The sequence below is a fragment of the Carex rostrata genome, chromosome 3 (assembly GCF_964058835.1).
Source record: "Carex rostrata chromosome 3, lpCarRost1.2, whole genome shotgun sequence".
NCBI lineage: Eukaryota > Viridiplantae > Streptophyta > Magnoliopsida > Poales > Cyperaceae > Carex > Carex rostrata.
Window position 1 is genome coordinate 10,675,429 of NC_135920.1, and position 17,528 is coordinate 10,692,956.

Consider the following 17,528-nt stretch of genomic DNA (forward strand, 5'->3'; position numbering starts at 1 on the left):
TTTTTATGTGATCTTTGCTTCCCAAACCCCCTCAATAGAACTCCGACTAGAATTTATTTAAGCTTTGAACACTTCAATCTCATCTCAAGTATTCTTCCAATAGAAGCTGAGGCTACATTTGAAGAATTGAAACAGCGGGGAATGGAGCCCACCATGAAATCCCACATGCTTCTTTTATCAGCCTATGCCAAGTCAGGAAATATTCCAAAGTGTGAATCGATCATGAACCAGATGCACAAGGCAGGCCTAAAACCAGACACTTTTGCACTAAACTCCATGCTCAATGCCTATGGCAGAGCTGGTCGGTTTGACAAGATGGAGGAAGTGCTAACCCTAATGGAAAAGGGTCCGCACCGGCCTGATATAAGCACCTATAACATACTCATTAACATGTATGGCCGGGCTGGGTTCTTTGATAAGATGGAAGAGTTGTTTGAATCAGTTGGTAAAAGGGGATTAAAGGCTGATGTGGTGACGTGGACTTCTAGGATAAGTGCTTATTCAAGGAAGAAGCTGTATGAGAGGTGTTTGGATATTTTTGAGGAGATGGTGGATGCGGGTTGCTACCCGGATGGAAGTACTGCCAAAGTGCTTCTTGCAGCATGTTCAAGTGATGAGCAGGTCACACAGGTGACGACAATCGTAAGGTCGATGCACAAAGAGGCACAAACTATGCTCAGATTGTGAAGGTTTTGTCTATCTTTTGAACTTTCACAAGTGTACACCAAAAATTCAGTTACATAATTGTTTCCTTGGATAATGGTGCTAAAGGGTGAATAGTGCATAAGTAGGGGTGTTCAAACGGTCGGTTCGGTTTAAACCGAACTAAAATAATCAAACCGAACTTAAAACCGAAGTTTGAAAATCCAACCGAACCGACCGAACTAAAATAGCAAACCGAATTAAAACCGAACCATTTAAACCGATTTAAACTTCGGTTTGTTCGGTTGAACCGAACTTTCTCAAAAATCAAAACTCAATACATCTATAATACTCAATTTAAACTTTGGTTTTGATTAATGAACCAATTTAAACTTCGGTTTTGATTAATGAACCAAAATAATACTAGAAGTCTTGACCCTATCAAAAAAATCGGTCGGTTCGGTTTAATCGGTTTTGAGAAATCAAAACCGAACCGAACCATTTAAACCGAACTAAGTCACAAAATCAACCGAACCGAACCAATTCAACCGAACAACCGAACCATTTAAACCGAATCTTACCGGTTCGGTTCAAAACCAAATAAACCGAACCATTTGAACACCCCTATGCATAAGTGTTCAGCTTGTGAAGGGTTTAGTGTAAATATTATTTTAAGTTGGAGGCACAAGGCAGCACAAACCGTGCTCAGCTTGTGAAGGTTTTGTCAACTTGCACAAGTGTATATCATAATTTTAGTTTCGTGATTTTTTCCTTGGATGGTGTTAAAAGGTTGAATGGAGCAGAAAAGTTTCTGTATGTTGGTATTTACACTAAACTTTCACACTTCAGTGAGTTTGATACTTGAGTTAGGAGGCTGTGGTGATCTTTTGATATGGCGGAATTCTTTTAATATGTTAACACCTGTCATGACCTGGCCAGAAATCACAGTTGAAGATGTAGGCCATTGGTAGCGAGATTTGTCAGATTGCATTTTTGTCTTACAAAACAGTTGGTATACATTTGTTGGTATTACATATAATCTTGTACAAGACTGGAAACTTGTCTGATTCAAAAAGTTCAAGCAAGTGAAGTTGAATGTAAACTACCTGTTCTTAAGAACGCCATTAACAAACTTATAGAAAAGTTTTATCTTTCTGTCCGTTAGAAATGGGCCTTTTTTTGACAAACAAATAATTTATTTTCAGAAATAAAACATTCTCAATACATAAAAAGAAACTCAGGCTTCATAAACTTTGCACTCATCGGTAGCTGGGTTTGTCTGGCAGTAATCTTCCAGAGGATCGCCACTTCCTGTAGTGGATGCACCTGGCCACTTGGCAGCTACTAAATGGGCCAAATCAACCACACGTTGGCTGCACATAAGAAGTGTGCAGTTATGTTTAACTGAGGTCGTTCTTTTTAAGGCATACAATTCATTAGAACTTGTGTTAGTCGTAAATTCATATATCATTTCCTTGGCCATGTCATATTATTCTTGAACCTTAATTTAGTTGGTTGTCACTGGATCCATGTCTCTGTCTTGTGAGGTTCTTAACCATCAAACAAGGTTTCTCAAAGATGTAAGGGTGGTTATCTTAAAAGAAAGGCAAAAAAAAACAAAAAACAAAAAACAAAAGAAACAAACATCTAACCTGTATCCCCACTCATTGTCATACCAGGCGACCACCTTGACCATATCATCTCCCATTACCATTGTGAGGGACGAATCAATGGTAGATGAGACATCGCTGCACCTGAAATCCACTGACACGAGTGGCACATCACAAACTGCTAGAATGCCCTTAAGTGGGCCATCGGCAGCCTTCCGGAAGGCTGCATTGACATCCTCAGCTGTAAGGCCCTTCTTTGCAACGTTTATGACAAGATCGACGACTGAGACATTTGGAGTTGGGACCCGGAGGGCGATACCATTGAGTTTTCCTTTCAATTGTGGGAGGACGAGGGATACTGCCTTTGCTGCGCCAGTGCTTGTTGGGACAATGTTCAGTGCAGCAGCACGAGCACGCCTGAGGTCACGGTGAGATGCATCGAGCAACCTCTGCGGTTTCATGTCAAGCATTTTGTGTAAGTGGAAGAAAATCAATTCTTCTTTCATAATGCGAAGGTGACTTGCACAAGCAACTAATTTTTCTCTCTTTATTTTTTTTTGGGAAATAAGTTAAGACCTATATGTTTGTACATTTGCTAAATAACACCTGATCATGGAACCTTAGTGATAATAGTGGCTGCAGCTTGCATGGGTCAGATTTGTGCAAGGGCAGTAGAATTTATAAAATTGATAAAAAGGGTATCTTATTTTTTCTTAGTAACACCCAAATTTTTTGATTCATTAGAAATGACACCTACCTGCTAAAAAAAAGCGTAAGAGTTATGATATATTACGTAAGGACTAAATTGCCCCTAATATTCTTTATGAAAGCAAATGCTGCAGTGCAAGAAGAAAAGAACCTGATCTCCTGTGTAAGAGTGAGTTGTGGTCATTGTTCCCTTGACAATGCCTACAAAAAGAAATGAAGAACTTCAGCCTTTTACTGCAAGCATTGTTGGAGCTATTAATATCAAGTTATGACACTTTGGTAGCATCTCTTACCGAACTCTTCATCCAGGACTTTAACAAAAGGAGCCAGGCAGTTGGTTGTGCATGACGCATTGCTGCAACAGTCAACAACAATTTATATGGATTGGTATGAGAACACACTAGAAAAGTAGAAATAGTATTAACCAAAAAATGTACTAAAATAAATAAATAAATGGAAGTACATGCCTGATTATGTTTGCCACTTCATGTGAGTAATCACCTTCATTCACTCCAACAACATAGGTAGGGATATCAGCTCCCTTGGCCGGTGCTGTGATTATGACCTTCTTAGCACCAGCTTGAATGTGTTTTCCTGCACCAGGTCCATCCACGAAAACTCCAGTTCCCTGCATGCAGCTTTTTTATTGATTAAACTTTTTTCTCACTAAAAAGTTGACTACTTTAATGGATGCACTTTTATTGAGCACCTCAATGACGATGTCGATCCCCATGTCAGCCCATGGGAGCTTAAGTGGGTCCCTGTTTGCGACAACAGTGATTGGCTTGCCATCTACACTGATGGTGGTATTGTCCACAATCTTTACATCAGCTTTGAAGGTGCCGAGCATGGAGTCGTATTTTAGAAGGTGAGAAGCCTGCAATTACATACACACATTAAGGTTCTGTGAAAATGTCGGATTTCTTAATGGAATATTGAAGGCAACAGTACATTACATTTTGTATCCATTGTAAGCAAAGATATTCTTAATTGAAGTCAATTCATATTAACAGTTCATCGGTGGTCAAATTTTGCTTTCCTATGCTTATCTGCGCTCTAGATTTTTCAAATAAATCCTGTTTGCCAAATAATTATAATTACTGCATGACTGACTACAAAAATCTCTCGGTTGCATGTATATTTTTAGACATTTTCATTTAATACATGCGTATTAAACAATGCAGTAAAACTTCCTGCATTCTTCACTGTTCCTCGTAGAAGAATAATAATAATTATGGAGACTTTAACTGTTTAGTCATTGTAAACTTGGGTTCTCTCTCTCTCTCTCTCTCTCTTTATTTTTTTTATTATCTTACTAGGTGTTTCTTTAAACTAAATGACTAATGTTTTAGAATGTCCAGGATTTGGTAGATGAAATAAATAGACGCCAGCTAACATTTTTAATCTGCTGAGTTAAATTTATTAATATCATGATCAAAATTAGAGGATCTGTATTCCTTTCTTTTTGGAAGGGGTTGGGGGTGGGAAAGTGCGGTCTTACATTCTTGACACCGCCGCTGTCGTTTACAACGACAACTTCGAGGGGGGAGTCTTTGCGGCCGTGCCAGCAGCGCAGGAAATTCCTTCCGATTCTTCCAAATCCATTAATGGCCACCTTAAGCTTTGCTTCAGTTTTCAGGCTAACTCTGCCTGATCTAGTTGCCTGTTGACAAAAATTTTAAAACAAAACTTAATACCATGGGTTAGGATCCACTGTTGATAAATTAAATGACAATAATTGTAAAAATTCAAGAATCTGTTGACAAAGATACATGGTTTTTATAAGAGAGGTTATGAGTTCAAAATTCACAAAATGAACTCTAATATTAAAAGTATGTTGGATGGCTTGACCACCTATGATTTCAAATATATATATTTTTTGTGTGTGTAAAATCACTCCTAATTCGAGCACAAAAATTTGAAATGTTATTTATTTATTGTATATTATACTATGCATATATGATAATAGAATTTGATGCAATTAACTTTTACTGCTTAAATTTAATGTACAACTAATTTATTAGTCTAATACATGTCAACATTTTTTTGTCATTTTTAAAACTTGCTTTGGGTCAATTTAAAAATACATCAAGTTAATATATTAATTATTAATGGTATCCGGTTCTTGTATAAATAGAACATTGAACATCGACAAACAAGTGCTATAATATTATTGAGGATTTGTTCTGTCCGATGCCCGTCAATTAGCACTGATCATGTGTTGCATATATTTGGTGAATTGTCATCAAAATTAATTATAAGAAATGGAGTGGAGGTTTAGATGTGACCATAATAATGTGCCATAACACAATTCGAAATGCAATTGAAAACTAAAACATTCTCAAAGCTACATTTCTTTTCATTTCATGAACCAAGTCACTAACCCGGCAGGTAAATGGTGCATCAAGAGCATCAGAAAGATCCTTTCCACTTGTTGTCAATGTCGTCCCGTTAAAACTCGATCTGAGCCCAGTGCACTCCACAAACTCAAACCTCTGCTTGAGATAGAGAGAGTTTAATTAACTTTATTAAAACCAAAAGTAATTACTGCTTGTTGTCAAAATGGAGGAAGGAAGAACATATATAAACCTTAGAGATGGTGGGCGTGGTTCTTTTGTGGAGTTTGGTGCTCGAATGAATCCGAGAAGAGGCAAGAGCTGCGTGGCAAGCCATGGCTTAAGCTCTATTAATTACAGCAGCTACCCTCGCAAGAGAAAACACCTTCCTAGATATATACTTTTATCTCCACTGATCTTTGAAGGCTAATATGCCAGTGGAAATTGGAATCACACGTTTGTTCTATGGTCTAAGATTTCAGTACTTCATGACAGTTGCAATGTGCACGAGAAATTGTATAAGATGTGTGGCCAGAGCAGCTGATCGCATATATGTGAATATCTCACACAAGGAAAAAAAAAATGAAAATAACATGTAGAGATAACTAATTAAGATAAGGAGATAGTGTGGATTTGGACCATTCGTTTAAGAGGCTCTATCCGTGTGTGGCAACTGTGGGGCTGCCCGAGAAAAAAATATTCTGGTTTGATTCTTGCTGTCACTGCAACCGGGACCCAAAGCATTTGATTTCGTAATGTCAAATGCAATCCGTCAAATTAAGACAAATCAGCCTGTACTGCTTTCCTTTGCCTTTGTTAGTAAAAAAGAAGCTGGGGAAATTTGAGAATCAATAAACAGATTTTTTGTAAATAAATTAGTAAAATATCAACAACTTGACGACATAAATAAAATATCATATGAAAATGTGTTAAAAATATCAAAAATAAAATATATATGTCATTTAAAGAAAATGATTTACATATGGATATCACTTAATATGTCATTTATGGAATATTATTTGTTATTTGATTAGTCTACTTTTAAAAAAAAAAAAATGTCATTTTGTATGATTTTTCTTTTTCTTTTATAACATGTTTTCATTGTAACTCATGGACACGATACTAGTACTAAATTTATGGCCGTAGGAGTGCGAACAGATCATATACATACTGAATAGTGGTAAAATTATATTGGTACATGTTTTCTTTGGGATTTAGATTTGGATCGAATATTAGACAGATACAGATCAGATATCCGTTTCTCAATACAATTATTTATTAAAAAAAATATAATTATTATTAAAAATACCAAAGTTCATAGTATTTATCTAAATATAATTTTTTTTATAATATATATCAAACTATATATGATCTATATCTACTATTCAATATAGATAATTAAAATTTAAAACTAAAACCGTATCTCTATCTGCACAAATTTGTATACATCAGCATTCAGATGGATAATATCGGATCGTTTTCACCCCTATTTATGGGTCATCTTAGTTTACAATGAAAATAATAATTTAATTTGGATTAATTAAGGTTAGTGATTAAAATTGGATAAATGAAATGCTGTAATAACGGATTGAGTAAAAATGTGTGTGGCAACTTCTTAGGTGGGGACCAGCATTGTGTTGGGCCTTTTGAAGTTTTTAAAAGGCCATTTAAAGACATAAGTTGATGAAAAGCACGAATCTGAAATCAAAACCATCCTCATTTATTTGCAAATCTCTCCCTCATCCCAGGTTATCTCACCCGCTCGAGTTCCCCAATTTGCGAAACCCTAATTAGAGATGCCCCGTTCTCTCTATCTCTCCTCTCTACTCCAAGTCTCCAAGATCTTGCGTTTCGTCCTTCCTCCCTCGTTTCATAATATGTTCAAACTAGGCCCAATTTCTACTTGATTTTACCTGGGCCCAACGAAGCTAGAGGCCCAACAGTCCTTTCAATTTGGCCCAGTCAAGGTGAGAAAGCGAAACAATCTCCTCTCTCGGTTGCTGCCGCAGGGCGTACCGTTGCCGCCACAAGACAAGACTCCTCCCCTTCCAGCAGCTCTTGTTTAGGAAACGGAGAAAATAATAAAGCGTACTTCTTCGTCCCTTCTCTTCTCTCGTAAACCCTAAACCCTAACTCCAGTTGGCTAATTATAGGAAGCTAAAATCCTTACAGAGAAGGCGCGCAAAGATGCTTCAGAGCAAATCCTTCGTGAAGAAAACAAAGCAAGGTCGAGTTACCAAGGTTTGTCTCTGTTTTCTCTTCTCACCACCGGAAAATCTAAGCACAGGTTCGAAGCTTGATTTGGATAATTTTTCTGCCTTTTTCACTCAGGTGGTGAGAGAGCACTACTTGAGGGATGATATATATTGTGGGTCCCTCTCCTGCGCAGTTTGCGATACCTCTTCTGCACGCCTCAGTGCTGATGCTTCTACTGTTCTTATTGTCGACACAAACGTTGTTCTCAATCAGGTATGTAATTTTGTCATGATTGGGTGGAATTTCTCTGTACTTTTTTGGGAATTACAGAGTTTAGTTCCAGTTTGTCTCGACACTGAAAAGTTATTGGCTGAAAGAACATAACACTTTGTGAATTATTCAAGGTTCATTTACTTTATTAGATGCAAAAGCACCCTTTTTTTGTTGTGAGTAAAGGTTGGAGGTTAAGCCACCCAACAATTTAATATCCACAAGGGATTCCTCCACCCGGATTTTGAACCAGCAACGTGCAAAGGCATATTGTTATATACAAGTAATACTTTAATGCTTTTTGCAGATTGATTTGTTGGAGAATCCAGCAATAGACAATGTTGTGGTGCTTTTGATTGTCTTGGAAGAGGTGAAGAACAAAAACTTGTCTGTCTACAACCGTCTTAAGACTCTCTGCTCAAATACTGCCCGAAGTTATTTTGTTTTCTCAAACGAGTATCACAAGTAAGCTCGTTTTACAATGTTATATGGTAGCATTCATACTAATTTAGTACTCTTTTTCTTTGCTGTTTTGTGTTTTACTGTGAAATTAGGTTCTTTTGAGGCTTAACCTAGCTGAAGACATTTAGTTTCATTCATAATAATTTAGTATCATCATGTTCATATCAGATGGTACTTAAATGCATTGCCACTGGATATAATTTCTTAATTTTGTTTGCATTGACTTTTTTTTTGCTTGTGTGAAAAGGGAAACTCATGTCAAGCAGATGGTTGGTGAAAGCCCAAATGATCGGAATGACAGAGGTCTGAGTCAGTTGTTTTAATTATTAGTATCTTATTGGTCAAATTAGCTTTATATGCTGTGTTAATATTTTTGCTGACTTGGATATTTGCTTTTTTTTTTTTGAAGCCATTCGAGTGGCTACTCAATGGTATCAAAGACACTTGGGTAGAAACACCAAAGTCATGCTTATTACAAATGACAAAGATAACAAAAGGAAGGCAACTGATGAGGGTCTTTCTGCAGAGACGGGTATTTTGTTAACCCATTTGTGTGAATCTATGTTTTTTTGTGGCTTTACATGCTTAAGGTTACCTATTTAATATCTTTTTATCTACCAGTTGAGTCTTACGTGAAATCACTGGAGCAACCTGGTCTATTAGACTTGGTGGTTGTTCCAACCTCGGAAGATGTCACTATGGAAGATGTTGAGGATCTCAGGCCAACCAAACGGAAAACGATATATAGCGAGGTCTGTTATCTGGCAGTGGCTACCTTTTGGAAATTAGTTAATCATAATTATAAACTCGAATAAAATGAAAGGAAGCAAAGTACAGTCACTGTTCTTTGTGTGTGTCTATATTAGGGGCAGTTTTCTGTATATTCTTGCTGTACATTAACTATGCTGCATATCCTTGCAATTACATTTTTTTGTAAATAACTCTAGAACATAAACTTGACAATTATCCTTTTGATAGTGCAAACCCTCCCTCCTTACTGTTCATCCCTTTGCAATTGAGAGTACATAATGGGGGTGATTTAATATTTTAGAGGAGTTAAAGGAGGGCTATGCATGCTTTTTTAAGTTTTAAGAGGGCCAAACAGTGTGTTTCTTGTTTTGTACTAGTTATGCAATATTCTGATGTTTTATGAGGGATTTGTGTGATGCTTTGGTAGTCTTCTTATGGCATAATGAGATAATCCTTAATAAAAATGAATGCCTACCTTTTTCTGTATCTGCAGCACAAGCCAATGTCAGAGATCACATCAGGTCTCCTTCGTGGGATTTACCATCAAGGGAAGCTCCGGGTGAACCGCTACAACCCATTTGAGGCATATGTTGGGAGTGAGAGTATAGGTGATGAAATAGTTATTCGTGGCCGCACAAACATGAATAGAGCTTTCGATGGTGATATAGTTGCTGTTGAGCTCTTGCCTCAAGATCAATGGAACACAGTGAAGTCATTGATTGTGGCAGATGATGGTACTGTTCTGTCTTTCTTTCTTTGAATGTGGCATTTGAACAAGCTTGGTATACCAGTAGGTCTTTAGTACATTGTTAGTCTGAAATTTTGGCTGGAAATTTGTCTCAGGGCACAGGGATTTGGAAATCTACTTGAATACAAGGAAATATAAAACAGGTTAAAGAAAAATGATATATAAAACTGAGAATAAGTCAGTTGAGCAAACCTGCATGATATGATACCAATTTCAAGGTTCTTTATCATCTGGTCTGATTAAGCCTCTGATATAAGAGTCCTTTAAACTCCTTTTCTGCTAATAAAGCACAAATAAAGAAAATTTGATGCAGAGTATCTCCATCCCATACAAAATTACAAATGGATTACCACTTGAGAAACACTCTCTGACTTGACACACTATTTTACTTGTTTTAGAGGATGAAGAGGATGATGATGTCCATTTAGCCCCCAACAGTGCGGATGATGCTCCTCGGGACACAAAATCAACGCAGCCTACTACATCTGCTGCTCCTGGTCCAAATCGACCAACTGGTTGTGTCATTGGTATAATCAAGCGCAACTGGAATTCGTAAGTCAAATGAGACATGTCTTTTTATTTTTATTGTTTTATATTATTATTATATCTATCTAGTATTATATTGGAACCTCTAATGTTAATAATAACACACAAGGCTTTTAAAAGTTTGCCGCTTGTTGAATCCCTAAACATATATGATATATTTTATGTTTTATTTTTAAATTAATCCAGTATCAAATAAAATGGAAGATAAACTAAAAAAAAAATTAGATATTTCATGGAAAGTTTACTATATTTTCACTGTTTCATAATGAGAGGACGAATAAAAAGTTGTCTTTGAAGTGCTTTGTACTTTTATTTTCCTCCACCACTAGCAAAAATTTGGGAGCTGTGTGCTCGAAGAAACTCATTGTCAACCTTTTGTGAATTGAGTTAATTAATGAAACACTGACAGTTATTGCGGGTCATTGGAGCCAATGCCTATGCCGGCTGGTACAGGTGGAATTGCACATGCATTATTTGTATCCAAAGATCGCCGCTTTCCTAAGATAAGGATTCAGACGAGGCAGCTCAGCAATCTTCTGGACAAAAGGATCATAGTTGCAGTTGATTCTTGGGATCGTCTATCTCGATTCCCGTCAGGTCACTATGTGAGGACTATTGGAGAGATTGGTGATAGAGATACTGAAACTGAGGTCAGTGTTTTATATTTGGGTTTTAGCGGCTATATTTTCTGTCTCAACATATGACCTGATTAAATAATCTTGCATGAAACAGGTGGTTTTAATAGAGAATGACATAAACTCAAGGCCCTTTTCCACACAAGTCCTTGCTTGCTTGCCACCTTTGCCTTGGTCCTTTTCATCTGAAGATTTGACTAATAACCCTAACAGACAGGACTTGAGGCAGCTAAGAGTTTTCAGTGTGGACCCTCCTGGTACATAAAACGAATTATTTTTTTTTACTTCTATATTTTGTGAATTATTTTAGTATAGCCTAATTTTGCTTCTGTCATTAAGGTTGCAGAGATATTGATGATGCATTGCATTGCACACCACTTCCAAATGGAAATTTTGAAGTTGGAGTCCGTATCCTTATTTTATAGCACTTTAGGTGAACGTACAAGCATACTATTTTAGTTGACAGATTCTGTAGTTAATTCAAGGCTCGTGACATCCTTCATTAAGAAGGAATTAATCAGAGACCTCCATTAAGTGCTGTGCATTTGCAAGTTTATTTTCAGTTAGCTTGCACTTATCTCCATATTCATGTTGTCCATTAGATATTGCCACATCTGATAGAATTGTATGACATACTGAGGGTCCTTTTCTGCTTCTATTTATGACCTGGAAGCAGGTCTTCTATCCAAATCTGTTTTATCTGATCTAAAATGGATGGAACAGATCCATGCACTGATCCTTGTGTGTGTGTGGTGGTGGTGGGGGGGGGGGGGGGGGGGGGTAATCTGGGCTAAATGGGAACCAAACTGTAGGATTTTAATGCGACTGCCCAAAACTTGTTTCTATGTAGTAAATGTGTGCAAATGCTTTTATTATTTTATTCTTTGGGTGAATTTTACAGCACATCTTGCTAGTTGGCTTAATAAATTTAACCAGACATTGCTGATGTCACGAATTTTGTCCATCCTGGCACACCACTTGACGAGGAGGCTTCGCAGAGAGGCACATCTGTTTACCTTGTTGAGCGAAGGATTGACATGCTTCCAAAACCTTTGACAGAAGGTACATACTAATAGAAGTTTTATAATTAAGTGTGTACAAATAAACTCTGAAAGCATCTGACCCACTTGACCTGTCCAATCCAACCTGCATCTTATGGGTTATGATGTGTTGGATATGTGTGCAGAATTTGACTAAGAGCATCTCCAACGGTGATTGCTTTCTAATTTCTAATCCTACATGGCAATTGCTATTTTAATTTTAGGAATGCGCAGCGATTTCTTATTTAGCAAATTTTCTTAATAAGCAAACGCTTTCATTTGAATAGCTGGCAAAATGTTTTGTTTTCATTCGCTCTCATATTCATTTCGTTCTCTTATTCGCTGCTGATGTGAATGGAAAAAGAATCAATCTAATTGCGGGGATATAATGTCCGAAATTATGTATCAAATTAATTTCTTTTAATTACATACAGCTGTGATTAATTTCTTTTTTTATTTAACACTGTAGATGCTCTAACCTGTCATTCTGGGATGGCTTATGGATTTGCCTTTAGAAACCTGTCTTAAATTGGCATTCAATACAATTATTTATTTTTATACATAGTTCTTTTGTAATTAATTTTAAATTTTGTAAGGATTTATCCTATTAGTTGATCACTATTTTATTAATTGGTCGTGCTTTGTAAGAACCAGACAAATAGAAGGGGCTATGATCCCTGCTTCCTTTGGCATTAGAATGAAGTTTTTGAAAGTGGGGAAGTTCCAGCTTCAAAGGGTGGAGTGACATGTGGAAATTTGTGTCACACAACCACTGAACCAAGAGTGACCACTTATGCCAATATTTTGGATGTGTCGACATCATGGAATGCAGATATTTCTCAACACTGATTCACTATATCTGATAGTTGCCAAATCCCTTGACTTACAACTTGAGATTCTCATATGTAGTGAAATTGGACAGAAATTCTACCAAGTTTGTCCAAATTAACAAATAGTATGATAATCTTTTAGATTCATTTGTTTTACATTGATATCGGACTCTTTTTTCACGAAATAGTGAGTCTGAAAATCTGTGTTTTGAAATGAAAAGCATGATTTTCTACGAAAAATGGACGGTGTTTTAACAATATTTTTTGCTGTAGATATTTGTTCTCTTCGTGCTGATGTCGAGAGGTTTGCTTTCTCCGTCATCTGGGTAATCACCTCATTTCTACTAACCAATGATTTAGGGTTTCTTTTGTGTGCTAAGTTCCATGTTTGCTAATCCCATGTTATTAAAAATGGCAGGAAATGACAAGGGAGGCAGAAATTGTATCCACAAGGTTCACAAAGAGTGTTATCAAGTCATCTGCTGCTCTTTCATATGTTGAAGCTCAAGCAAGGATGGATGACAGGTTCCTCACTGTGACTTTTTTGTTTTCTAGGTGTTGATATTTGGAATTTGGTGTTGTGGGAGGTGGGACATGTATATATTCTTACATCTTCTTTTATTGGTTGTTCACTTTTATCATGGATTCTTCATTGGAGAATATCTGTTTTTTTAACTAATTATATTGTGCCTATAGTTCCAGTCATTTCCGTCATTAATGTTTATCTCATGTAGCCGGTTGATGGATCCTTTGACTGTTGACCTTCGGAATTTGAATGCTCTTGCAAAGGTTTCTTCTACTGATTATTTTATTATTATTTTATCTTTTGAAAGCTTGCTTTTTATTTTTCAGCAAATAATACTTATTAATTTTGCCTTTTTGGGGTATTATTCTGGTAGATAATGCGAAACCGGCGTTCTGATAGGGGTGCACTGACTCTTGCTTCAGCTGAAGTCAAATTTCAAATTGACACAGAGACTCATGATCCTCTTGACATAGGTATTTGCTTTTGTATTATTAACTATATTACTTCTTATCCAATGATTTTCTTGGAGTAAGAATACAATTAAATTGGTATTTTTTCAAGGAATGTATCAAATTCGGGAGGCAAATCAGATGATTGAGGAGTTTATGCTTGCTGCCAACATTTCTGTTGCTGAAAAGATCTTGAAGCATTTTCCGCTTTGCTCATTGCTAAGGTACTTGTTGAAAAGATCGAGGAGTTTATCCTTTTGTCATCTATTTTATCATCATCTTAGTCCATCTATAATTCTATGGTTAAATGTTAAATATTAATGATGCCTATATTATACTAAGATTTCCCATTATTATTACTTTTATAACTCTAGCTCTTGAAATGAGTAACATAGGTATATGATATTTAATTTGTATTGATAAATCTAACAATTGGTTTAATTCTCGACTCTCTTCTTTTCAATTTTGATATATAATAGACGACATCCTTCCCCAACGAAGGAAATGCTTGAACCTTTACTACGTACAGCTGCTGCTGTTGGCCTAGATTTGGATGCATCGTCTTCCAAAGCATTAGCTGAATCTCTTGATCGTGCAGTGGTACGAGTTGAATTTCAGTCTTGTCTTTATTCATTAGTCATACAAAATGCAGAAAGATGAAATACGGCAAAACATATATTAGTTCCAAGAATGATCCTAGTAACTTTTAGTGGCGTTCCACTCTAATTTGGTACTTTGTACCACTGGTTACTGGTATGGTTTGACCAATTTTAACCAACCTTTTTGAGATCTTTTATGTATGTTTTTGTTGCCTAATTTGGTGCAATAACTGTACGCTCTGATATACGACTTGAGTGACTTTGAGTTTTGGCTATCTGAAGAATCAAGTCTACCACACTGTTATGGTCATTGATGAATGTAGAAGTTGCTCTCTTTGTTTATTTGTTGCAACAAAGTAAATTTTCCTCTTATGCATTATATACAGGGTGATGATCCATATTTCAACAAGCTAATCAGGATTCTGGCAACTAGATGCATGACTCAGGTAAGCTGATTTGGTTAATTGACTTGTTGCAAGATTATTTCTGTAAGATGATCCACATGACAGGACCTTATCTTTGAACTGGATAATTAGGCGGTCTACTTCTGCAGTGGAGATTTGAATTCATCAGAGTATCACCATTATGGGCTTGCAGCACCTCTCTACACACATTTTACCTCTCCTATTCGTCGATATGCTGGTCAGACCCCTTTATGTTTTTTTTTGTTTAACCTTGCAGCATTACTAATATTTTACCCTTGCAAAAAGTGAGAAATTACCCATACAAGTATCTTCTCCGTTTTCTTTGGAAGTGCCAAACTGCCCCTCCACTTTGAGGGGGTAGGGGTCGATGAAGGGTGGATCTGATCAGATTTTATTTCTTTTATATTTTTTTATCTGAAATAGTCAAACCACCCTTGCACTTTATCTAATGCAAAAGTTTGAGGGGGCAGAAGTTGAGAGGGAGGGGTGTGGTGAATCAGGTCGAGACCTGTTGGATCTGGTCTGATTTGTGGGTTTGTTTTGGATTAAGGGCAGTTGGATGGTTCAGCTTTTGATTGCTTTGGATTGGCTTTTTTTTTCCTGTTTTGTTTGATTTTGGGTCAGTTTGATGTGAGATTAGGTTTCGAATTAGTCCGGTTGATCATATGTAATATCTGGGGTCAGATTTTCTTAGTGAGGTTTGATTGGCATGGTTGCTTACAGGCCAGCTTAGGTTTGGGGTTCGAGGTGAAATCAAGGTTAAGCTTGATGCCATCTAGTGTCAGCTTGGTCTTTATGTACATGTTGTGGGTTTGTAACTTTTAGTTATTCTAAGAATGGTTTACAGGGCTTAATCTTATTTTGCAAGGTTATCAGCATAATTCACTTTTTAGGTTTGTTGCTGCATAGTACTATACAATTTTTGGGAATTCAAATGAAATTTGGATGGACTTTTCTTGAATATCTCTTAATAGAGTTATAGTAGACATTTTAATTTTTGATCATGTGCCCTTGTTAAAGTAACATACTCTAATCAAAACAATTCCTTGCAGATGTTATTGTGCATAGATTGCTTGCTGCAGCACTTGAAATAGCAAAGCTTCCGCCAGTTTTCCATGATGGGCCACAACTTACAAGCATTGCTGACAGTAAGGCCTTTTATTTGGATTTCTTAATGAAACTAGACTTTGATAACTCTATAAGTTCTAATACTTGGATTCTTTTCAGATTTGAACTACCGGCACCGAAATGCACAAATGGCAAGCCGAGCATCGGTTGAGCTGCACACTCTTATTTATTTCAGAAAACGGTAATTCAGATTATTTCCAAAATACCTTGTTTACTTTTATATTTGGCTGCACAAAAGGTCATGCTAATTGTTTTTTTTTTTTCTTTCCAATTAGGCCCACTGATGCAGAAGCTAAAATAGTGAAGATCAAAGCAAATGGCTTTATCGTCTTTGTTCCCAAGTAAATTGTCCTTCTTCTTAGCTTGGTTATGATTTTTGCTTGCGTATCGAAACTATTATTTGTTATGCTTTGAACCATCATAATTTTTTTGGGGAAAATATACTGTACCTGCATGGCCTTGGTAAACCAGAAAATATCTTAAATCCCCTTGGGTACAAGGGAATGACACTCTATTCTGCTCTTCTAATTTTTGACAATAAATTCCCCAACCTTCCCTCCTTTTTCCTTGATCAGTTGAGAGATGTAGTGAAAGGGTGGATGATTTGGAATTTGGGTTACTTTCTTTGAAGAAAATGTCTAATGAGCTATTAGTAACAAAATCAATTTTGGTCAATTTTTATACCAGTAGTTGCTCATCGTGCATCAAATATAATTTACTTTTTGTTATTTTTGTAAAATATCTATTTATACTTTCAATGTAGTCAATATTTTACACTCAAAACTAAAAGAGTAAGGAGAAAGAAAATATAAGAAACTGAATTTGGTGTAAGATAGACTGATTATTCGCAGCTTTGAAAGACCAGGTAGAAGACAACCTCATCTAGATCTTGTAACCATCAGTGGCCATATTAGCAGCTGAATCTTGTTGTCATGGTTTTGGTGTTTCCTTTGTTTTTTTTTCCAGATTTGGAATCGAGGGGCCAGTCTACTTAATCCCGAAAGGAGATAAAGGAAACGATTGGGTGGTAGATGAGGCACACCAGAAGGTAACCAAGCCAGGCACAAATATAAGTTACCGGGTTTTGCAGACAGTACGGATCCACATGGAGGTGGTTGAACCCCAGCCCAACCGTCCCAAGCTTGAGCTGACTCTTATTTGATGGAAGGAATATCTGTACTGTTATCCCCTCTGTTCTCTTTATTTTCGTTTTTATGTTTGCTTAATTTTATGATCATTTTTTTTTCTTGATCCTTAGTTGCATGATTTTTTTAAGTAGAATAGAAACTAGCAGTTTCATTAGGAAGATGTATCAATTATATTAATAATTTTAATCAGCATGTAATTGTGTTATAAGAAATTATATTTACTGTAACATAGTTTATCTTTTATTAACTTCTATTTTTCCATGCAAATTGTGGAGGTGTGAACTGTATGATATTGGCTTGAACATTTTTTTATATATACTTCATGCGTGTTGTAAAGGTGTAAACTTGTACAGAATGGCTTTGAACTTTTCTTCCTTTTCATGGAAGCTTTGATTTGAAGACATGAACTGCATGATATGGTCAGATGTCTACTGTGTGGAGTCGTCTACTATCAGCAGTACCAATTAGGGGTGTTCATCG

General features: G+C 36.5%; 3 protein-coding genes across 4 annotated transcripts in view; 2 read left to right on the plus strand and 1 right to left on the minus strand.

Moving 5' to 3' along the window:
* LOC144551434 (Tetratricopeptide repeat (TPR)-like superfamily protein) overlaps positions 1–2,018 on the plus strand; it is a 34,164-nt gene extending 32,146 nt beyond the window's left edge. For both annotated transcript variants that reach the window (XM_078299390.1, XM_078299389.1), the window contains exons 8-9: positions 104–795; positions 1,285–2,018. In XM_078299390.1, coding sequence (XP_078155516.1) covers positions 104–687 — 584 coding nt within the window. In that variant the 3' untranslated portion in view covers positions 688–795; positions 1,285–2,018. The remainder of the gene's footprint in view (positions 1–103; positions 796–1,284) is intronic.
* GAPB (glyceraldehyde-3-phosphate dehydrogenase B subunit) lies at positions 1,725–5,885 on the minus strand. The gene is made up of 9 exons (XM_078299395.1): positions 5,550–5,885; positions 5,345–5,455; positions 4,462–4,623; positions 3,670–3,837; positions 3,428–3,588; positions 3,254–3,315; positions 3,112–3,161; positions 2,295–2,701; positions 1,725–2,015 (listed from the first exon to the last, which is right to left on the minus strand). Exons 1-9 carry the CDS (start codon positions 5,631–5,633, stop codon positions 1,880–1,882), a joined length of 1,341 nt encoding a protein of 446 aa, XP_078155521.1. The 5' UTR covers positions 5,634–5,885; the 3' UTR covers positions 1,725–1,879.
* Positions 5,886–7,278: 1,393 nt separating this feature from the next.
* Positions 7,279–17,315, plus strand: EMB2763 (ribonuclease II family protein). The gene is made up of 24 exons (XM_078299385.1): positions 7,279–7,537; positions 7,628–7,765; positions 8,070–8,227; positions 8,472–8,527; positions 8,634–8,756; positions 8,846–8,976; positions 9,468–9,708; positions 10,121–10,274; positions 10,678–10,918; positions 11,001–11,160; positions 11,243–11,311; positions 11,840–11,965; positions 13,047–13,099; positions 13,192–13,298; positions 13,508–13,562; positions 13,673–13,772; positions 13,861–13,972; positions 14,228–14,348; positions 14,734–14,793; positions 14,884–14,989; positions 15,825–15,920; positions 16,000–16,081; positions 16,176–16,241; positions 16,867–17,315. The coding sequence occupies exons 1-24, from the start codon at positions 7,484–7,486 to the stop codon at positions 17,060–17,062; spliced, it is 2,805 nt and encodes a 934-aa protein (XP_078155511.1). The 5' UTR covers positions 7,279–7,483; the 3' UTR covers positions 17,063–17,315.
* Positions 17,316–17,528: the final 213 nt, after the last annotated feature.